At 38.9% G+C, this 24,344-nt stretch overlaps 2 protein-coding genes across 2 annotated transcripts in view; one reads left to right on the top strand and one right to left on the bottom strand.

Annotated features, from left to right (window-relative positions):
* Positions 1-358: 358 nt before the first annotated feature.
* On the bottom strand, positions 359-13,687 carry LOC101607280 (NXPE family member 2). Its single transcript, XM_045146017.1, has 7 exons — positions 13,611-13,687; positions 12,248-12,415; positions 11,075-11,177; positions 7,214-7,947; positions 5,203-5,264; positions 2,447-2,662; positions 359-894 (listed from the first exon to the last, which is right to left on the bottom strand). The coding sequence occupies exons 2-7, from the start codon at positions 12,268-12,270 to the stop codon at positions 359-361; spliced, it is 1,674 nt and encodes a 557-aa protein (XP_045001952.1). The 5' UTR covers positions 12,271-12,415; positions 13,611-13,687.
* A 214-nt stretch (positions 13,688-13,901) lies between these two features.
* Positions 13,902-24,344, top strand: part of LOC101594698 (NXPE family member 4) — a 76,432-nt gene continuing 65,989 nt past the window's right edge. The window contains exon 1 of the mRNA XM_045146408.1: positions 13,902-14,145. The gene's annotated coding sequence lies outside the window, so the exon portion shown is untranslated. The remainder of the gene's footprint in view (positions 14,146-24,344) is intronic.

Genomic DNA, 24,344 nt, shown 5'->3' on the forward strand with positions numbered 1-24,344 from the left:
CATTTAGATGAGGTGTCTAGAATAGTCAAGTTCATGAAGACAGAAAGTGTGATGTAGTTGCCCAGAGCTAGGGGCAGGAGTGACTGAGTTGTCATTTAACGTGGTTGTTTCTGTTTGGGATGATAAAAAGCTCTGAGGATAGATAATGATGATAGCGGCAGGCACTGTGACAGTACTTAGTGATGCTGAACTGTACACTTAAAATGGCTGAGTTGTAAATGTATGTTAGGTACATTGAACTACATTTCTTTTTTTTTTAAATCAGTTTATTCTCAACTAGGATTGCATTAAGTTATACTTGGAGCATATATGAGATCACCAAGAGAGATGGACAAGTGCTGTTTTCAGCATTTCTTCTCTAGCAAATGTAGTTTAAAAACATGTCAATCTGACTTCCAATAACATTATCAGGTGGATGAACATTATTGGTGGAATATGCAATGGTCATATCCCAGGCATCAATTATACCCACATTGAGATCCTCAAAAATATCCCTCATGATAAGATTCTGAATATAGCCATGAAAGTCACTGAACATCTCTGCATTTTTATGTACCTCTCTGGTGTTTTCAGTTTTAAGTATCACCTTGGTCTCCGAGCTTCTCAAGAATAGACGTTCTATGGCCCTTTTAATATTGAGGACCCTACGGATGAAAATGTTCATGGGAAAGGGTCTGAAGTGTTGGCCAAGGGTAATGACAATGACTGTGGCATCATCTCCTGCTATCCGGTCAATTTCGCGTGGAATATAGTTGTCTTCTTTCATAGAGAACAGCTTTTCGGTAACAAATGGATTACCATGCTTTTTCCATTGAACCAAAATATGTCTTTTAATATCCAGAAGAACAAGTATTTTAAAGGGCCCAGATCCATGATGATCAAAAGATGTTAAACCTGATGGAAAGCAAATTAATATATCTCTAAACAGAAGAACAATAATAATTTTAAAATGCATGCAATTTATAGAACTCTAATCATGATCACCTCTAGCCACAGAATTGTTACTATTAAAAAATAAAGGCTTGTATCATATTTTAGATGTTTTTAAACCTGAAGAATATGTTGAAGTTTTCAGCAGACTATTTGAACAGAGCAACTACACTAATATTTGTGATTAAAAATACTAAAACATAGCTGGGCGTGGTGGCACACGCCTTTAATCCCAACACTTGGGAGGCAGAGGTAGGAGGATCCCCATGAGTTTGAGGCCAGCCGGAGACTTCATAGTGAATTCCAGGTCAGCCTAAGCTAGAGAGAGACCCTACCTTGAAAAAACAAAAAGAAAGGATACTAAAATGTGGGGTGGAGAGATGGCTTAGCAGTTAACATGCTTACCTGTGAAGCCTAAGGACCCAAGTTTGTTTCCCAACCACCTATGCAAGCCAGATGCACAAGGTGGCGTATGTGTCTGGAGTTCATTTGCAGTAGCTAGATACCCTAGCACACTCATTCTCACTCTCTATCTATCTGCTTCTTTCACCCTCTCTTTCTCAAATAAATAAAAAACATAAAATACTAAAATGTGGGTCTTGGGAGATAGCTTGGTAAAGAGCTTCCCCTGCATGAGGACCTGAGTTGAGTCAACAGTCCTCAAGAAGAAAGACAGCCGAGCGTAGGAGAGAGCTGAGTTGCTAGTATGACAATCACTCTACCTTACTTGATGGGTTCCAGGCCAATAGAAACCTTGCCTCAAGCAAGGTGGGCAGTGACTGAGGAACAATAGCCTAGGTCGTCCTCTGGCCTCCACCTCCACATGTACCCACGTGCATATGCATTTGCGCCCCCCAAACATGCACCTTAACACGCATGAACATGCATGCAGACACAAAAAACTAAAATTTACCTTTTTATTCAAAGCTGAAATACAAAAGTTTGACAGATTAAAAACATTCATAAATTAATTCTAGCACTCGGAAGGCAGAGGTAGGAGGATCACCACAAGTTTGAGGCCAGCCTGGGCTAGAGTGAGACCCTACTTCAAAAAAACAAAAAAATAAAAATAAAAATAAGGGACTGGGGAAATGGCTCAGCAGTTAAAAACACTTGCTTGTAAAGCCTAACAGCCTGGGTTCAATTCACCAGTACCTACATAAGACCAGATGTGAAAAATGGTGCATGTATCTGGAGTTCATGTGCAGTAGCAAGAGGCCCTGGTGCATTCTCTCTCTCTTTCCTTAAAAATACAAATAAAGTAAATAAATTTAAAAAAAAATAATGAGAAAAAGAAAAAAAAAAAGAATTCTAACTGTTACTATTTTTTAAATCCTTCAAGAGTTAAATATAATTTCAAAATACAAGAACTGGATTAATCATAATCTCAGCATTGGGAGGCTGAGGCAGGAGGGTAAGAAGTTCAAGGTCATCTTCAGCTATATAGAGAGTTGGAGTCCATGCTGGGCTACACGAGACTCTGTCTCAAAAAAAAAAATTAAAAGAGCATACATACTTTTTACAACTTTTTGTAAATAGTATATCCATTGACGCAATGTTGAGTCTCCCATGAGATAAATAAGCTTTCTTTTCAGGCAGTCATTTATTTGCTGTATTGTACTGAACTCGTGCTGTTTGCAAAATGTCATAATCCACCTTTCTTTCAAAGTATAGCCACTGGGGAAAGGAGTCTTCATTCCAACCTGACATTTCTTTTGCATGCCCTCAGTCTCTGGCAACAACAGAAAAAAATAATATTTACTATCACAAATTATATTTTAAATACTTTTGCTTTTGCTTCCTTTTCTTTTTCTTCCCTTCACCTCAATTTTCTTTCTTATTTCCACCTTCCTTTCTCCCCTGGGTGTTTAGCTCATGAAGTGATGTTAAAGAGATGGCTGAATTGGGCTGGAGAGATGGCTTAGCGGTTAAGCGCTTGCCTGTGAAGCCTAAGGACCCCGGTTCAAGGATCGGTTCCCCAGGTCCCACGTTAGCCAGATGCACAAGGGGGCGCACGCGTCTGGAGTTCGTTTGCAGAGGCTGGAAGCCCTGGCACGCCCATTCTCTCTCTCTCCCTCTCTCTGTCTTTCTCTCTGTGTCTGTTGCTCTCAAATAAATAAATAAAAATTTAAAAAAAAAAAAAAAAGAGAGATGGCTGAATTGTTCTCACTGGATATTTTTTTCTTGGAGCAAGGATTTCATTTGTCTTGAACCTTTGCGATTCCCTGGTATCTACCTTGTCCCTAAGGCCACTCCACAGTGGGACAGCTAAGCAAAGTCAGGAAGAAAATAGCAAGGCTAGGCGTCCCAGTTGAGTATGTCACCAATGACAGTGGCCTAAACCTTCAAGCCCCATCCTCTTCAAACAGGGAAGAGGGTCACACTGTTTATTTTGTGTCAGCCAATAACATGGTCTCTGGCTAATAAAAAAGAAAGTGCTTAATTGTGTCTAGGACTGAGCATAATTTTCTCGGTGTGTTCTTCCGTATGTAGAAGATAACATGCCATGGCCTCCTTGTTCTGCATCTCCCAGGCTGAATTCACAAACACATACTGAGCCTGAGCCCAGCTATGATTCTGAGGCAGCTTTCATATTTGCAAGCAAAAAGAAAAAAAAAAAGTATTCTCTTTCTGACTCTTTGGGGCTTGAGGAACAAATTTAGGAGCTTACATTTATACCTACTGGATTACATCAGATTTGTTAGCTGCTCCAAAAAAATAACAACAACAGAAAGGTCCTGACTTTAATAGACATTACCATCCAGGAAAGAGAGAAACAAAAAGGGAAAAGAGGTGTAATGAGGATTCAAGCCAACTCAGGAGTCTTCAAACTTCCTTTGGTGTAAAAGTTGTGCAGGGGTAGTGGTTGCCCAGGCAGAGAAGGTGTCTGGCTTCTTCACATAGGTCTGGACCCATGATTTATTTATATCTACATTCTTGTTCAGCATTAGTGAATCATTTACATACAGGAAGTCCTCGCTAAGCACTTACTGAATGCATAAAAGTGGAGGCAATATGTAATGACACACCTGTTCATTGACATATTAGAAGTCATTTGCTTTACTGAAATCCACTTTAACTGAGGTTTAGCAGAAGCATCAGTGCTGTATGGATTAGATGTCTGTGTCGACCACTAAAGTTCATGTGATAAAACTTTTTTAAAAAAATTCAGATATGGGGCTGGAGGGATGGCTTAGCAGTTGAGGTGCTTCACTGCAAAGCCAAAGGACCCAGGTTCAATTCCCCAGGACCCACGTTAGTCAGATGCACAAGGAGGCGCACATGTCTGCAGTGTTTGCAGTGGCTGGAGGCCCTGGCATGCCCAGTCTCTCTCTCTCTCTCTTTCCCTCCCTCCCTCCTTCTCTGTCAAATGAATGAATGAATAAATAAATAAATAAATAAATATAATATTTTAAAAAATTCACATATGGCCAGTTTGTAGCTGTGTAAGTGACATGGTTTAGCTGAAAGAGAAATTAAAATACACTAAAGAAATTTGCTAACCCTGAATCTACTCAGCAGAGGCATATCCACATGGTGCTGGCACAGTTCCTGACTGGGGAAGTGACCTCAAGTGCAAGTGCATACAGCATATATATGTATGTCTATGTGTGTGGTGTATGTATGTATTTAGTTTTTTGAGGTAGGCTTTCACTCTAGCTTAAACTGACCTGAAACTCACTATGTAGTCTCAGGGTGGTCTTGAACTTATCAAATCTTCCTATCTCTACCTCCCAAGTTCTGAGATTAAAAGCATGTATCACAAGCCTGTATATTTGGAGAGAGGGCAGCTGTAATTAGTGGTCTCCTTGGATTTTTATGTCTTACTCAGGCTGAAAATTAGCTTAACAGGTACAAAAATAAGTTCCAAGTATAAAACTCCTTTTAAAATTTTATTTTTATTTATTCATCAGAGTCAGTGTGTGGGGGGGGGGGGAGAAAGAGAACAAGAGAGAGAATGGGCGTGCCAGGGCCTCCAGCCACTGCAAACAATTTCCAGACGCCTGCGCCCCCTAGTGCATCTGGCTAACATGGGTCCTGGGGAATCAAACCTGGCTCCTTTGGCTTTGCAGGCAAGTGCCTCAACTGCTAAGCCATCGCTCCAGCCCCATAAAACCTCTTCTTTAAAATTTCAAAGTATTTGATATCATTTGTCCAGAAAAACAAAATGGCAGCTTCAAATGGCCAGTGTGGAATAAGCACGTTGCAACACAAAACAGTTGCTTACGCTGGTACAGCGGGGACGAGAAGTCAGGAGCACATGGCACTTACTGTTACACCGCAAGACCTGGACAGGTGGCAGGTTCTTCAGCACTTCCACCCCCACATTGGATCTTCAAGAAATGTAAAAACAAATTAGCTGACCTCTGCAGATAGCAGAGTAAGGAGGAGTCTCTGGCTTAGATGGACTCAAGCAGCCCTGAAAATGCTTGTTGCTGCTGTTCCTATTTTGATACATTTAAGATATTCTGAGAAAGGAATTGGGTAAGTATGTCAGAAAACTGTTGGCAAGGGGAACCTAGTGTCATTGGCTGTTTGTATACATAGTCACTTATGCATTTGTTAAAGGTCAGGCTCTTCTGATTAAACCATAGGATTAAAGGGATTTGTCTGTGCCTTGTTGAAGGAAATAAGAAATAGAGGTAAGGTATGGAATGGAAAGGAAATATGCCTATGGAGACATAAAGAAGGGCTGTTCTCTTTGACCTGACCATGCTATTGAAAGTGTCAACTTCTATTTGACTTTCTGCAACAAATCCATTTGCCTACCTGTTTGCTGTCTTTTCATCTCACCAGAATGTTAATTCCAACACCTAGAGCTGTGTCTGGAATATAGAAGATGCTGACTATATTGTATTTTTTGATTGAATGAATAAGGGAATAAATAAATGGGGAAAATGTTACAGTTCTCACTTCTTGAAACTTGTTTTTTATTTTTGGGTTTATCGAAGTAGGGTCTTACTGTAGCCCAGGCTGACTTGGAATTCACTCTGTAGTCTCAGGCTGGCTTCAAACTCACAGTGCTCCTCCAATCTTAGCCTCCTGAGTGCTGGGATTAAAGGCCTACACCACCATGCCTAGCTTCTCAGAACTTTAATCGATGTAATTTTGGGGAAGAATAAAATACAATGAACAAAACAGGAGTAATGGTATTTCACTCAACAATATGTAATGGTTCCTAGAAGAGATAAGGTCCAAACTAAGAGCTATGAAATGCTAGTGGTAAGAGAAAAGCTGGTCCATTTGTGAAATGAAGGCAGTTCAGTTTGACAGAGTAAAGCAGAAAGAAAGTGAGCCAAAAGGCTACAGAACTAAGCAAGTCCCTGTAAACTTATTAGTGTTTGAAATTCACCAAAAGAGCTACGGAGTCATAATAAAGGGTTTAAACAAAAAGTTGTTGTTTTTTTTTTTTTAAAGAAAAAACATTAGGAACAATGAAGAGAACTGAAAAGAACCCTTACTGAGCACTGGGGAGATGGTTCAATGGATAAGGTGCTTTAGATGTACAAGTGAAACCTGAGTTTGGATCTCTGCGGCAGGTGTCTAATCCCAGCACACCTATAAAGAGATGGAAATGGAGCTAAACCATCCCCACAGCTCATGAGCTAACGAGCTTTGGAAATGAACAAGAAGTGCTACTTCCAAACACGGTGGAAGGTGAAGAACAACATCCTAAAGTTGTCTTCTGTGTACTCTCTCTCTCTCTCTTTCACACACACACACAGAGACAGACAGAGAGAGAATGACTGAGGCCAGTGACTCCAGCCCTGGAGATAGTTGTGAGAACCTAGGTGAAGTCTGAGAGTAACTTGCACAAGGAAAGAGGCAACAAGAAGACAGAAATCAGGGGGCTCCAGAGGTCACTGAGAAGTGTGACTTGGAGGATTTGATGATTCATTTGATTTAAAGGATAAACCAAACTATAAGCCTATTCACTTTTTGGGCATAACATCTATTGGTAGTGTGTGGGAATTAGTATCTCATGAGCATATTATAGAAAAACATGGTTTATAAAAAAATTATTGAATCTAGTTTCCACACACCACAAAACTCACTGCACAGAGCACTTCCCCAACCACTATCCTTTCAGGAAATACTCCCAGAGGGCACCTAGTTGGTCGCAGTAAACATGACACCAGCTGAGCTGTCTCTGGAGAATGGGTCTAATTACAACTTTAGTCAGTATGAACTGACACGCTAGAGCATTGGGTTGGTAAAGCTAATGTATTAGACAGCTTGGTCTGACCCAAGCCTGTATGCCTTGCTGCAAAGACATGATTACCTTTGGAAAAGGCGCCATTCTTCCTCACTCAGGTAAGAAATGCCTCTATTTTTGGAGTGCATGTGGATGAGGGACTCACAGGGAATACGTGGAGGTTTCACACAGTAGAAAGCCTCTTGGTCCCGAGCATCCAGGTACTGACACAGTTCAGACTTTGTATTTAGGGTCAAGCCACATTCGGTGACAACCTGGGAGGTGCCATTAACAAAGTGACCCGTGAAGATGACCCTGTCATAGGCTTTATTCCTTGCCCTCCAGAGAGCCGATACCCCCTCGCTGGGGTGGATGAGCAGGACAGACAGGAAGACGCTGCCCTCCCAGAACAGCTTGAAGCTGACAAGGTAGGTGCCATTGTTGAAGTCTGTCACTTTTCCTGAAGCGCCTGCTTTCAGGGCTGGGGAGGACATCCTGGCCCTCAGGAAGTCCCCGCCGTACTTCTTCCTGCGTCCCAGGTGGTCCCTGGCCTCCAGCAGGACGTCCAGCTGGTCCCCCACGCAGTACGTGCGCCGAGGGTTGAGGACGGTGGCGGTGCTGTGGGCGGCGCTGGTGGTGGTTTTGAAGTGGGTGAAGGGTCTGGGCGGGATCAGTTGATCCAGTTTCTCCAGGATCTCCCCCACTCTCAGCTCTGTCTCTGTTGGTGAAGCTGATGGGTTCAGAGGTACTTCGGAGCTTGAGAACTTCCTAAAGATCTGCCATTGTCTCAGGGTGATGGGGCTTCTCAACTGAAACAAGAACTGCAGCATTGAGGGGAAGGGGCATATTTACTACAGGCATTAAAAGGGAGCTTGCTCTTCAATACAAGTTGTTGTGACTCACTTTATATCATCAATGGGATGAAATGACACGTTAGAAATCAATTCTAACTAGCTTTCAGCTATGGAATTACAGAAATTGATTTCCACATAGTGGGACTTCTGCTATTGTCAATAAGTAGTTTCTTTGGGAGAATCATTAGCTTCAAGATTAACTAGATATAACAAATATCTATTTCATTACTGAATCTAAAATATTTATTTCTCCTTGCTTTATTTTTTTATGAAAATCATCTAACCATATTGTACAAAATGTGGAAACAAATATTTAAAAATATAATTTTACTTAAATATTGATCTTTATTGTACTTTATATTTTATCACACCCATTTCTTTCCCTCCTGAGTGTATCTTTTACCTAGCTGTGATCATACCAAATACATAGTTATACTATCTTTTGCAGCTAATACAATGCATTATAAGTAAAGTGGCTACATAATTTTTATGATTATTATTTTTATTGATCAGGTAATATAACATCAAGAAAATGTTCCATGGGTTGTAAGGCCTATGATGTTGGAAAATTGGATAATGTCTACTTATTAATGGCACTTTACAAAACACTTGGGTGTTTCCCAGTTTTTAATATATAGGGTTATTTCTTTATTACAGGGTTGGAAATATACCCTTGTTTGTTCAATTTTTTGCTTGTTTGAATTTTGCTTTGTATTGTTAAGTCACAATTTGATATTTGTATAGAAAAACATAACGTTCAAGTATACTATTTTTTCCTTTTACCAAGAACAATATAATTATGTCAAAATAATTATATAGCATCACATATATCTTATTCTAGTAATTAGATAGTTGCCTGAATGAATCAGTCTTTGTTTGATGACATCAGAAGGCTGTGTGCTCACCTAAAGAGAGGGATTATCTTCACATCGCACAGCTGACTGAATATCCCTAACAAAGTTCATCAGCTTACATATTTGTGACTAAATTATAGAATACTGGCAATAAAAGCATTTACAAATTTAACAGATAAAAATGGAGGCTTACTATTATGTTAGATTGTACTCACTTTTTTAATATCTATCAATTTCAAATTTATTTTTATTCACATACTATTTTACTAATGTATTTTTCAGTTTTAAACTGTCTATGTCTTATATCTAACTTTAATTTTCATTTTAACTTATCTCTCATTTGATATTACATCTACATAATAAAATTTTAATAGGTATTTTAACATTTAAACTTTGCAGAAAGTATTTTTAGCTCTTCATTGCTTTATATTTTTAGAAGTATTAATATTTGTACTTGAAGTTTTGAAAATTTACTTTGTGATTTACTTCTGTTGCTTACAATCTTGGGATAGGCCCCACTTTTATTTACTAAATATTAAATTCTGTTTTTATATTTTCTATGATTGAATCAGTCAATATTTTACTCTTTTGGCTACCCAAATTAAGTCAAGTGTATAGAAAGGCCAACTCTACTAGATACTTTGATAATTAAAGATACTCTGCCATAATTGATCTTAATAATGAGAATTTACTTAATTATTACTAGTAAATTGCAAAAGAAAGACACACATACATTGTTCATAACTACTATGATTATGATATCACAAAGTCCAATCCGGAGAGTCACAAACATGCAACCCTGGCTTCCAGAAGTGAATCATTTAAGAGATACACAAGGGCCCCATGCTTGCAACACCAAAGAACGCCTTGACAGAGACAGGGGAATGGCAGTTACTGCTTAATGACGACAGAGGTGGCAGAGACTTTTAAAAATAATGTACTAGTTTTTGATGGACAAAAATTATGTATTTATAGTGTATAATGTGTTTTAATATATGCAGGTGATGAGAGATCATAAAATCAAGCTAATTAACATATTCATCACCTGACATAGCCATCTATTTGCATGACAGTAATAAGCTATTTTGGTGACTCTATTTGGTGGTAGATCTTGGATCAGGTACCCATAATGCCTGCAGTTTCATTAGTTTTGGTTGTTCAGGGTCTTTGATGAGTCCATAAAATTTTAAGAGTTGTTTACACATTTCTATGAAAATATTATCTTCGGAATTCAGATACAAATTATCTTGACTACATAGATCACTTTGTATAGTATGGAAATTTTTAACACTATTTTAATCTATGCACATGGTATATTTTATACTGCTTTCTTTAATTAACATTTTACACTGTTCAGTGCACAGGTTTTTCATCTAAGTGGTTAAATATATTCCTAAGTAGCTTATGTTTGTCTGGTGCTGTTATATGAGCTTGTTTCCTTGGCTCCTTTACTGCAGGGTTTGTGGCTGGTGTGCAGAAATGTCACTCGTTTTGCTCTGGTGCTACAGTGGTGAGTAAAGCTGCACTCCAGAAATGTTGCTGATTTTTAAATGCTGATTTTGTGTCCCTCAATTTTATGGAGTTCATTGATCTGTTCTAACATCTTTTGGCCAATTGTGTGTGGATACATATGTATATTTATCTAGTGAAATGTACTGGTGCAAAAAGGAAGTCAAAGATGGCAAGAGGAATATAAAGAGCTTGAGAGAGAGCTGTCATAGTGAAAAATAATGAAGATGACTGCTGAGCAAAGATGGAGTAAACAGTTTGAAGGAGGAGAAACTGAAAGTCAAATCAAGTAAGAAAGACTGTAGAAAGAAAAAAAATCAACACCAACTTTTCTATGCAAAGAATAAGAAAACCTCTGAGAAGGAGAGGACTGACAAACATTTAACTAGATTGGAGTCTTTGAGGCCAAGAAAGAAAACACACTCGCTAGAGGCAGGATGGCTAGCAGTGCTAAGAAGTACACAGACAGGATCAGACCCATCTGCTGTTAACGGAGCAACAGTCACATACAGATACACGCACACGCGCGCGCGCGCGCGCGCGCACACACACACACACACACACACACACAATTGTCTAAAGGATTAATGCAGAACAGAGAACCCTCTATCCACATTATCTCATTAAGGCAACACATGCTTTTCACGTCCACTTCTTGCCCTCATCAAAGAGCATTCAAATGAAACCATTACGACCCTCTGTGAAATTTTGAAAAAGAAAACAATCCCTACCTGTGTACTGCCTTTGGAAGTCAAGTAGATGACCCAGAAAACTAAGACAGAGATCAGCAGCAGCAGTTTGTGAGCTGTGACGTTCGGAAACAAAGCCAGTTTCCTAGAAGACAGCAAGGGAGAAATGATCTCATATTAAAGCAACCCCACCTGGTGTGGCTCTGAGTTTTTTCTGTTCCTCCTCAGAAATTTCTAGAATAGGACAATTTTCTCCTGGGATTTCAGAGTTCCCTTATATGTATTATTGGGAATCAGAGAAGATTTTCCTCAGGCAAGAAACAAAACAGGTGGAGAGACTGCTGGTTTCTGGTTCTCGGGTAAGTCTGTTCATTGGGGTCACAAGTCTGTCTATAAACTCTTCTTATGGAACGGACAGCAAAGTTAGTAACAGTTGATTAAATAAACACTTTTCACTCTGTCCACACATGAATCCCAGGCTCTAAGTTTCTGCCTGGTGCACAAACTCACATATGCTCACACACATGTGCATGGGTTAGGTGTCTTAGTGTTATCTGTTTAGTCACAAATTTTTCATTTGTTGTTGCTAATTTTAGGTAGCTCACCTCAGACTTCTGTTTGTGTTTTTGTTTTTTCGAGGTAGGGTCTCACTCTAGTCCAGGCTGATCTGGAATTCACTGTGTACTCTCAGGCTGGCCTCGAACTCTTGGCGATCCTCCTACCTCGGCCTCACTAGTGCTGGGATTAAAGGCGTGTGCCACCATGCCCGGCAAACTCACCTCAGATATTTCTCTCCACTTGCCTGAACAGTTGACAAAGAGTTCCCCCAAAAAGCAATGGTTACAGAATTTAGAAAAACTCATTGTTGATTAACAAAAGTTTTAGTTTTAATTTTTGTAATCCAGAATCACAAGAGTATGTGACCAAAAACAGAAAGGTAAAATTATGACAATATTCCCCAAAGGTTTGGCTGACTGAATTGGAAAAAAAATAATGCATGCACATTCACATGTATTAGATTTCTCATAAAACAATACTTCCTCATGCAACGCAATGATGTTTTGTAGCTATTGTACTAGATTCTGTTCCATCATGCTCAAATAAAATGATTTTACAATGGATTTTAGGTCAGCAACATACCATTTGAAACACATTGACTGTAATTCTCCCACCTGTCTCTGCTACTAGAACCCAGAGATGGTGGAAAATACACACCTACTGAAGAGTATCTTCCTCATGTTCTCATATTCTCCCACAGCAATTCAAGCTGTCCAGAATCTCCTGGGGGAAAGAGGACTTTGCATTTCTTTCAAGGTTGGAATTGCCATATGTAAGCTTCAATGAGCAAAAGCTGAAATGCCATTTGTGACTGCCATGGTGTGCCTGTAGGAATTACAGAACTTCTCTGAGTGGTCTGTTCCTCTGCCCCACGGATCCAGGCAGAGAAGTCAGGTGGCAGCTCTAAAATTTGTTTTTAGAATGAACATCTAAGGACAGGGCAGGGCAGGGAAAAGTGGTGAGAAAGGTTTTTTGTCGCAAGAGTTCCTTGCTTAAGGCATTATTTACCTAGCCTGTGTAACTAGCTGCTCCTGGAGAGCAAAAGTACCTGAAAAATTGGAAGGACTAAAAGCACAAGCCCTAGTCCAAAGTTCCATGCCTAAGAGTGACTGGGCTGGTTCTTCTCCATATTCTAAGAGCATTTTTGTAAACTTCTCTCCTTACTCTAAACCGCCACTACATCAAGCACTGTAGTAATTTCAGTTAAAACTCAAGACTACCAGGAGAGCAGCCACAGTCCTAAATTCCACTGGAGCATGCATAAAGGAAACAAAAAAAATTAAAAGATAGAAATAAAAGGAAAGAAAAGAAACCAAAACAAGCTCTGTAAGGAGAGATGGTATCACACAGCAGAGACTACCAGGGGACTTGCTGCCAGCATGTGTAAGGGACATATACTTCACTCTGTAGGAAGACAGCTGGATCTATATCACTTTGTATAGATATATAATAGTTATCTCCATAAAACTATGTACATAAATACTTGTATGTGTTTCATACATATATTATATATACACATACATACATACATACATACATGTATCTTTGACTCAATAGTGATTCCTCCAGGCATGAGCCTGTGAATGTATGTCATTACTGTAATCACAGCATGTTGGAAATTTCCACAGAGGGTCAGTAAAAAATTTCCAAAGAAATTTATTGGACTTTTAAGAAGCTTGTGATGCATGACTTGGGGATTCAGGAGGGCTCTTCCAAACTTATGAACCCCAATTTTGGGTCCTCATCTGATTAATAATAAAGAAATAATAACATGGACTTGGTTAGGAGAAATTATGAATACTGAGTTTATTTACGGAGAAAATATAAATGTGAGGTTTATCTTGGAAAGAGCTGGAGCAATTTTGGCCCCCTCCCCCCACACGGAATACCTCACATAGAAGCTCCTTCAAATCACAAAGGGAAGGTTAACAAATAGTGAAGGACTCAGGGATCAAAAATAAATTGTGCAAGTAATCAAAATGAAAAGGTACCCCAAAGCATAACACAGAGGCAAGCATACCTAGTCAAGAGAGTATCCTCCCCTTTCCAGAGAGGTTGAGTCTAAGTCTCCTTCCGAAGTTCAGACTACATCACAAGGCAAAAGGAGCTAAAGACCATATTGGTAACCTCCATTATATGGATCAGACATCCAATCAGGGTGAGCCTCATCATCAGGCTCGGGGTATAAGCCGAAACCTGATTGGTTCAGACTCAGGGGTAGGAGGGGCCAAGATCAGATTGGTTTGTGTACTTGGAGGGCTGACCCAGAGCTGAAGAAACAGCTGGAAGTTCATGCTGGACAGGTCCCTGACAGCCATCTTGGAAAGACAGGGTCAGATATAAGTTTCAGTTTTACCAAAATGGACAAAATAGAAACACTTTCTTGCCTCTTTGGGCTTCTGTCCCTAACTGTCTAAAAGAAGGAAGCTTTCTGTAAGGAAAGTGAAAAAGAAAAGCAAAGGAAAACACTGGACTTGATCTCAACAGGCAGCAACTGTTCATTGAAGCAAGTGAAGGGCTTCAACCTTCTGGACAGGTGGAGGCTGAAAAAACAGGTAAGCTGGGGTTCAAGCTTATAAGGAGGATCCTAAGAAAAACAGACTGAACCAGGGGCAGGTCCAAGGAAAGTAGATAGGGAACTGTAGTTATTTGTATCCTTGATCAGGATAAGCCTTATTAGCAAAATTGCCTAGAGAGGCTACCCTGGATGGCTTCTGTTCCATCAAGGCTTTCTGAGTTAAAGGAAGTTTATCAATCAGGCGAGTTGTCAGGCTCCTCTGGGACTGGCAGGCTCAGGTATTTCTTCAAGGCTTTCTAGTCTTAGTGGCAGTCATTAACTCTTTAGTTCCCCCTGGTTTTCAGGGAGAGCCATTAACCCTTCACTTTCCCTGTCTCTTTCACTATCAGTTCTATCTGTGCTTCCCCACCTTTCTCCTAGGACAGTTCCTCTGCACTGTCTTGTGCTGTGTGTGGTGTTTGAGAATTACAGGCCTGTACCGCATAATAATGGACTGTCTGTAATGGTGATCTCATAAAACCATGTTATGCGATTGGAGCTCTATAATGATGCAGGTGAGCGTCTGAGCTCTGGGCTTAGAACCCCCACACTTGTGACTCCCAAGCCTCCATTCTTATCCTCATTTAGCAAAGGATGGAAAAACATGCGATATAGGATTTTAGTGTTCCTCGCCAATACCCCAATATGATAAACCCACAAACAGCACTAGTGGGGTGTCTCCACATTCCTGTGTAATGAGTTAGAAGAATGAAATCCACAGACCATGGGTTCACAACGATTTCATTATAGCTTAGAGCTTTAAGGAGGGAAAACTTTAAAAGAAGGGGAACTTAAGGGTAGGAAGGAAGACATAGCACTTACCCAGGGAGGTAAGAGGGAGCTGAAGAGACCCAGAATTTAAGAGAAGGAAGAAAGGCAGATTTTTTTGCCCAGGGAGACAACAGGAGGTTTGATAAGCCCACCTTGAGATTCAGGTTGGGAATTTTATTTTTAAAGGATATTGTATTTTAATTTCTGTTTATTTATTCATTTGAGATTTACAGAGAGAGAAAGAGGGGGAGAGAGAGAGAGAGAATGGGCGCCCCAGGGCTTCCAGCCACTGCATATGAACTCTAGACACATGCGCCCCCTTGTGTATCTGGATAACATGGGTTCTGGGGAACAGAGCCTCGAACCAGGGTCCTTAGGCTTCATAGGCAAGTGCTTAACCGCTAAGCCATCTCTCCTGCCCAATGTTGGGAATTTATATGTGTGCCCTATGGATGGAGAGCTGACCTACCCAGTCTAGTCCTATCAGGTGTTTGGGGGTGGAGGGAGAGTGTCAGGATATCTAGAGAAAGGCAATCTTCCCAGAAATCTTTTATATCTTTTATTTCATTTTATTAATTTATTAAGGTTATACTCTTATACCTCCTCTTGCATATCACCTATCCAATGAGGCCCCTCCTCAGTGGGATTATTAATTATCACTGTGGGGCTGGAGAGATGGCTTAGCAGTTAAGCACTTGCCTGTGAAGCCTAAGGACCCCAGTTTGAGGCTCTGTTACCCAGGACCCAGGTTAGGCAAATGCACAAGGGGGCGCACACGTCTGCAGTTCCTTTGCAGTGGCTAGAGGCCCTGGCACGCCCATTCTCCCTCCCCCCCCCCCCCCCCGCCTGTTTCTCTCTGTCACTCTCAAAGATAAATAAATAAATAAACAAACAAAATTTTAAAAAGTTCACTGTGGGCTTATGAAGGCCTCAGTCAGTCTCTGTGGGGAGGCAGGGAAACTGTGCCTCTGGATATTCCTACCTACCCTTTGCCTCTTAGAAACTTTACACTCCCTCTTCTCATGAAAACATTGTATGCTCTGCATATCACCATTTATTTGTATTCCTAACCAGTGCCCAGCAGCTACCACCATTCTATGTCTTACTTCTATGAGTCTGGAGTTTTTAGAATCCATATATAGATAAGATCAGATAGCTGGGTGTGGTATCACATGCCTTTAATCCCAGCACTTGGGAGGCAGAAGTAGGAAGATCACCATGAGTTCAAGGCCAGTCTGAGACTACGTAGTGTGTTTCAGGTCAGCCTGGGAAGAGAGAAACTCTACTTCAAAAATAAATAAATAAATAAATAAATAAAAAGAAAAGATGGCTACCTTCTGAAAAAGAAAAATAGATTCTCCAGCAAAGTGAAGTCAGCATAGATTAAATGAGATAAACATTATTAATTTAGGGATAATTTGATGGATATTGCCCTTTTAGTAAACGTCTAGTGGGAGCTTGTCATTGGAGAGCATAATCTGTCCCCATACTATTCTGACCTGTTTCCTCGTCCAGATATGGGTCCCTCACCACTGAGCAGATCTCTTAGCCAATCAGAAAGCCAAAGGTGACCCACCAAGGCTGTTTGCCACCATTGCACTGGTGTGTACTTCTTGTCAGGCTGGTTGCTTCTGAGTAGCTTAGACTGCTGCATGCTCACACCATTGTTGGCCACTTTCCCCCAGTAGCTTATGTAGAGCTTTCCAGCTCTAGATGCACTAACCATCTGCCGACTGGCTCCACTCAAGATTCCAGCCAGGTCTCTCCACACTCGGTGTCAGCAGCATATGGTGTCTTCAGCAATAGGGTTTAACTTTTACCTCAGGCAAGGAACCAAGTGCGTTGACAGAAGCCTGTCTTGTTTGGGGGACCTCATAGATCTCTCCAATCAACAGCTCATTGTGAGTAGCAACTGATTTCTGGTACTGGGAGTTACAGACCAGAACCAAAAAAAATTTAAGGTTAGACTTCCTCCCACCCTCTTAAGGGCCCTTCTTTCCAGATGATCTCCCCTCCCCAGGTTAAATGTTTTAGACTACCTTCAAGAATAAAGATTTCTATGGTACCAGGTTATTTTGGGTTTCGTTTTGTGTATTTACCTCTAACCACTCCTTCCCTGCCATAAACATCCTTCATCTGGGCCTCAAGGTATGCCATCAACTCAAGCTGATCCAGGTTCGGAACCACAGATGAATGGGAAAATGAGGCATTTGTCTTTCTGTGATAGTGTGTGTTTGCTGAGTATGATCTGTTCCAAGTCTGTTCATTTTCATTTCATTGTATCATTTTTTTTTTTACTATTGAGTATAATTTCATTGTGTAAATGTACCCCAACTTCATTATCCATTCATCCTTTGATGGGTTGATTCCAGATCTTAGCTATTATGAATTGAGCAGCTATAAACGTGGTTGTGTAAATATCTCTGTAGTGAAGTGTGGAGCATGTAGGATAAATGCCCAGTATGGGAATAACTGGGTCTTTTGGTAGTTCCATATTCATCTTTTTCAGGAATCACCATAGTTGTTTTTTTTCCATACTGGTTGTACAAATTTACATTCCCAGCAACAGTAAATGAGGGTTTCTCTTTTTACACATCCTCAAAAACATTTGCTATTGTTTGATTTTTCATTAATTCCCATCCTTATTGCAGTAAGGTGGAATTTCATAGTTGTTTAATTTAACCCTGATAGTTAGAAATGTTGAACAGCTTCTTAAGTGTGTGTTAGCCACTTGTATTACTTCTTCTGAGAACTCCATATTCCATTCTGTGCCCCATTTTTTTCTCAATTTTTATTAACATTTTCCATGATTAAGAAAAAACAACTGTGCCCCGTTTTTTTTAAGTGGGTTGTTTGTGGGTTTTTAGATTTTTAGTTCTTTGCAGATTCTAGATATTAAGCCTTTGTCAGTGGTAGTTTGGAAAAATTTCTCCCATTCTGTGGAAAATCTATTGGCTCTGATTATGGTATGTTTGTCTGTGCAAAAGCTTTTTAACTTCATGAGACCCCATTGGTTGTGTGATTGTTTAATTACCTGGTGTGTTGGTGTTTTGTTTAGGAAGTCTTTCCCCACTCCTAGATCGTGAAGGGTTCCTTCTTCCAGTACTTGAAGAGGTTCAGATCTTGTATTGAGGTCTTTAATGTATTCGGACATGATTTTCGTGTATGTGAGATGAGTGGGTCTAGTTTCAGTTTTCTTCACATGGTCATCCAATTTGTCCAGTCCCATTTGTTGATGCTATCTTTTCTCCAGTCTGCATCGTTGCACCTTTGTCAAAGATCTAGTAGCTATAGTACTTGACCTAAGTTCCATGTCTTCCATTCAGTTCCATTGGTCTGTATTTCTGTTTTATGCCAGTACCATGCTGTGTTTGTTACTATGACTTTGTAATATAGCTTGAAATCAGGTACATTGATACCTCCAGAAGTGTTTATTTTGTTGAGAATATGTTTGGATATCCAAGGACTGCTGCCATCAATACGAATTTTGAGATAACTCTTTTTCTCTATCTCTGTGAAGAATGATGCTAGAATTTTTATTGGTATTGCATTAAATCTGTATATTGCTTTTGGTAGAATTGACATTTTCACAATATTAATTCTACTTATTCCGGAGCATAGGAGGTCTTTCCATCTGCTCAAGTCCTCCTTAATTTCTTTCTATCATTCTTTGTTTCTTTCTTTTGCTTTTATTTATTTATTTTTATTGCAAATTTCATAACCTCATTTTTCTTTACTGCTGAGTAGAACTCCATTGTGTAGATGTACCACATCTTCATTATCCACTCATCAGTTGAGGGACATCTAGGCTGGTTCCATTTCCCAGCTATTGTGAATAGAGCAGCAATAAACATGGTTGAGCAAGTATCTTTAAGGTAGTGAGACGAGTCCTTAGAATATATGCCAGGAGTGCTCTAGCTGGGTCATAGGGTAGATCTATTTTTAGCTGGTCTCTGGAACCTCACACTGATTTCCACAATGGCTGGACTAGATTGCATTCCCACCAACAGTGTAGAAGAGTTCCTCTTTTTCCACAACCTCACCAGCCTTTATGGTCGTTTGTTTTCATGATGGTAGCCAATCTGATAGGGGTGAGATGGCATCTCAATGTTGTTTTAATCTGCATTTCCCTGATGAAGAGGGATGTAAATCATTTCTTAGATGTTTATATGCCATCTGTGTTTCTTCTTTTGAGAACTGTCTATTTAGTTCCATAGCCCTTTTAATTCGGTTGTTTTATTTCTTATTACTTAATTTTTTTGAGTTCTTTGTATATCCTAGATATTAATCCTCTATCAGATATAAAGCTGGCAAAGATTTCCTCCCATTCTGTAGGTTGCCTCTTTGCTCTATTCACAGTGTTATTTGCCATACAAAATCTTTGTAATCTCATGGAGTCCCAGCAATTGATCTGTGGTCTTATTTCCTGAGCAAAAGGGGTTATATTCAGAAAGTCTTTTCCGAGACCAATATGTTGAAGGGTTTCCCCTACTTTTTTCTCTAGCAGTTTCAGAGTTTCAGGTCTGATATTAAGGTCTTTGATCCATTTTGGACTTAATTTTTCTGCATGGAGAGAGATAAGGATCTATTTTTATCCTTCTACAGATACATATCCATTTTTCCCACCACCATTTTCTGAAGAGGATGTCTTTTCTCCAGTGAGTACTTTTGCCATTTTTGTCAAAGATCAGGTGGCTATAGCTACGCGGACTTACATATGTATCCTCTATTCTGTTCCATTGATCTATATGTTAAAATCAGGTATGGGGATACCACCAGCCATATTTTTGTTGCTCAAAATTGTTAGATATTTGAGGGGTTATTTTTTTGTGCTTCCAAATGAATTTTGGGATTTTTTTTATTTCCATGAAGAATGCCATTGGAATTTTGATGGTGATTGTATTAAAAGTGGAGATTGCTTTCAGTAAGATTGCCATTTTCCCAATATTGATTCTTCCACTCCAAGGACAAGGGATATCTTTCCATTTCCTAGTGCCTTCAGCAAGTTCTTGCTTTAGTGTTTTAAAGTTTTCATTGTAGAGGTCCTTCACTTCCTTGGTTAGGTTTATTCTAGGGTACTTTATTTTTTTAATGCAATTGTGAATGGGAGTGATTCTCTGATTTTATCCTATGTGTGTTTGTTGTTAGCATATAGGAAGGCTACTGATTTCTGCGTGTTTATTTTGTATCCTGCCACATGGCTACAGGTATTTATCAGCTCTAACAGTTTGCTGGTAGAGTACTTAGGGTCCTCTATGTATAGAATCATGTCATCTAAAAATAATGAAAACTTTATCTCTTCCTTTCCAAATTGTATCCATTTTATGTATGTCTCTTGCCTTATTGCTATGGCTAAGACTTCAAGGACTATATTAAATAAAAGTGGAGACAGTCGACACCTTTGTCTTGTTCCTGATTTTAGTGGAAAAGCTTCATAGTTTTCTCCATTTAGTATTATGATGGATGTAGCTTTGTCATAAATAGCCTTTATTATGTTGAGGTATGTTCCTTCTGTTCTCAGTCTCTGTAGGATTATTATCATGAAGGGATGTTGGATTTGTCAAATCCTTTTTCTGCATCTAATGAGATAATCATGTGATTTTAGATTTATCAATTAGCATATGTAGAACCATCCATGCATCTCTGGGATAAAGCCTACTTGGTCGTGATAGATAAGCTTTCTGATATATGCTTGTATTCTGTTTGACAATATTTTGTTCAGAATTTTTACATGTATGTTTATGCTGGAGATTGGTCTGTAATTTTATTTTCTTTTGTTCTGCCTTTGTCTGGTTTTGGTATCAGGGTGATGTTGGCTTCATAGAAGGAGTTTGGAAGGATTCCTTCCTTTTCTATTTTATGGAAAAGTTTAGGAAACACAAGTGTTAGCTCTTCCATGAAGGTCTGGTAAAATTCACCAGTGAATCCATCTGGGCCTGGATTTTTTTTAGTTGGGAGATTTTTGATAACTTCATGAATCTCCCATGATTTTTATAAGTCTATTTAAGTGGTTAATCTCATCTTGATTTAATTTAGATATGTCATATAAATCACAAAAATCATCCATTTCTTTCATATTTTCAAACTTAGTGGAGTTCTTATAGTATGTCCATATGTTTTTTAAAATTTCTCTGGTATCTGTTGTGATGGTACATTTTTCATCTTGTAATTTTATTAATTTGTGTCGCTTCTCTCTTTCTTTTTGTCAGATGTGCTAAGGGTTTATCAATCTTGTTTATCCCTTCAAAGAACCAACTATAGTTTGTTTCATTGATTCTTTGGGTTGTTTTTTTTTTTGTTTGTTTGTTTGTTTCTATTTCATTAATTTCTTCCCTAATCTTTATTATTTCTTCCCATCTACTGATTTTCGGTTTGCCTTGTTCTTCTTTTTCCAAGGCTTTAAGGTGAAGCATTAAGTTGTTTACTTGAGACCTTTCTAATTTCTTAATATGGCCACTTAAAGCTATAAATTTTCCTCTTAGGAGTACCTTCATTATGTCCCAATGGTTTTGGTATGTTGTGTTCTCATTATCATTTGACTATGAATTTTTTGATTTCCTTCTTGATTTCTTCATTGACCCCTTCATCATTTAGTAGTGTATTGTTTATTTTTCATGATTTTGTGTATACTCTGTATCTTTTCTTGCTATTGATTTGTAGTTTGATCCCATTGTGATCAGATACAGTGCAAGGAATTATTTCAATTTTCCTGTATTTGTTAAGATTTGCTTTGTGTCCTAATGTATGGTCTATTTTAGAGAATGATCCCTGTGCTGCTGAAAAGAATGTTTATTCTGCAGCATTTGGATGAAATGTCCTGTATATATCTTTTATGTCCATCTGTTCTAGTACCTCATTTAATCCTGATGCATCTTTTTTTTTTTTTTTCCCCAGGATGACCTATCAGGTGGTGAGAGAGAATGTTGAAGTCACCCACTATAGCTGTGTTTGGTGTTATCTGTGACCTTAGTTCTAATAGCAATGGTTTGATGAAGCTGGGAGCCCTCATGTTAGGTACATATATGTTTAGGATTGTAATGTCCTTCTGTTGGAGTATTCCTTTAATCAATATAAAGTGACCTTCCCTATCTTTCCTAACTACCACAAAAAAAATGGGACAGCCTCACTGATTTCTTTCTCTGTATATCTATCCTATGCATATAGATATAGATACTGATATTGATATTTGTGCAGGGTGCAATATATAGATCTAGGGTCATTCTTTGGCATGTAGGTAGCCACTTTGCTTAGAACCATTTACCAAAGAGGCTGTCTTTTCTCCAATTTATATTTTTGGCATCTTTGTTAAAAATCAAATGAATGAAGCTACACATATTTACATCTGTGTCTTCTATTCTATTCCATAGATCAACATGTCCTTTTTTGTGCTAGTATTTTGCCATTTTTCTTACTGTGGGTGTGCAGTAAGCTCCTAGTTGCTAAGATAAACATCCAATTGAACACAGCTCATGGGAAGAAGGGGTTTACTTTAGGCTTATAAATCCAGGGGAAGCTCCATTAATATCAGAACTGGTCTCCCCTCCAGAGAAATACAAAAATCAATCTTTTTAAAGAAACCAATCTTTAAATTTATGGAAGCATAAAAGACACACCAATAGCTGAAGCAAATATGAACAAAAAGAAATCTGGAGGAGTCACCATACCTGATGTCAAGTTATACAACATGTGGTAGTTTGAATGTGGTAATTTGAATATATTACCCCATAGACTCAGCCATTTTTGATTAAAGTTCCTATGTGATCCCTTAGCAGGCAGATCCCTTGCTATAAGGGGATATGTCATTGGGGACAAATCCTGGAATCCTGTCCTAAGGTGTGTTTGGGGGCGAATCTTCAATCCAGTCTTACCAGGTGTGTTCGGAGCAGTTAAGCTCTGGGTCTTTGTGTTGGCTTATGATTTCTATCCACTTGGATCTATGGAGGGGAGACCACTTCTTCTGATATTAATGGAGCTTCCCTTGGATTTATAAGCCTCAAGTAAACCTCCCATGAGCTGTGTCCAATTGGATGTTTGTCTTAGCAACTAGGAGCTTACTGCAGACCCACAGTAAGAAAAATGGCAAAATACTAGCACAAAAAAGGACATGCTGATCAATGGAATAGAATAGAAGACACAGATGTAAATATGTGTAGCTTCATTCATTTGATTTTTAACAAAGATGGCAAATTTGTAGAATTTTGATAAAGATTGTATTGAATCTGTTGATTGCTTTTGGTAATTTTTTATTTTATTTTATTTTTATTTACTTATTTATTTACTTGGTTTTTGTTTTTCAAGGTAAAGTCTCACTCTAGCTCAGGATGACCTGGAATTCACTATGTAGTTTCAGGCTAGCTTTGAATTCATGGTGATCCTCCTACCTTTGCCTCCTAAGTGCTGAGATGAAAGAAATGTGCCACCATGGCTGGTGCTTTTGGTAGTATAACCATTTTTAAATTACTAAGTATTCTGGGCTGGAGAGATGGCTTAGTGGTTAAGTGCTTGCCTGTGAAGCCTAAGGACCCAGGTTCAAGGCTCAATTCCCCAGGACCCACGTTAGCCAGATGCACAAGGGGGCACACGCGTCTGGAGTTCGATTTGCAGTGGCTGGAGACCCTGGCGTGCCCATTCTCTCTATCTCCCTCTTCTCTCTCTGTCTGTTGTTCTCAAATAAATAAAAAAAATTTAAAAAAAAATTATTAAGTATTCCAAACAATGAATAGGGGATACAGTTACATTTTCTAGGGTCTTTTAAATATCTTTCTTCAGTGTTTTCAAGTTTTTATTATAAAGCTCTTTAATTTCCTTAGATTAGTTTATTTTCTATGTTATAAATATTTACTAATGTGTGGTTTTTGTTTTGAATATATATGTTAATGTATGGCTTTCTGGATGTAATTATGATTAGATTATATCTTCCAGTTTCTTCCTCAGAATGTTTGTCATTGCTATATTGGAAGACTACTGATTTTTGCATGTTAATTTTCTATCCACTTTGCTAAAATTGCTGATCATCTCTGAGGGTTTTCTGGTGATGTCTTTATTTATATAATTTATATTTATATCATCTACAAATAAGGACACTTTGACTTCTTTCTTTCCCATTTGTACCTGTAGCAATTACTTTTCTCTGACAAAAGCATGTTTTTCTGAGACATGATCTCTCACTGAATTGGTAACTCACTGCTTCAGCTAAACAAGTTAGCCAGTAAAGTCCAGAGATCCTTCTGTCTCAGCCTCCCCAGCGCTAGGTTTATAAACATGTGTCATCTTACTTGGCATTTTGCAGAGGTGTTAGGGATCTGAATTCAGGACCTCATGCTTGCTTAACAAGCGCTTAATCCACTGAGCCATCTCCCTAACCCTGTTAGTTACTGACATGACAAAAGTACCTTCAGGAAGAAGTCTCAAGTTAAAACATCAGAT

This window comes from Jaculus jaculus, chromosome 3 (assembly GCF_020740685.1).
Source record: "Jaculus jaculus isolate mJacJac1 chromosome 3, mJacJac1.mat.Y.cur, whole genome shotgun sequence".
Lineage (NCBI taxonomy): Eukaryota > Metazoa > Chordata > Mammalia > Rodentia > Dipodidae > Jaculus > Jaculus jaculus.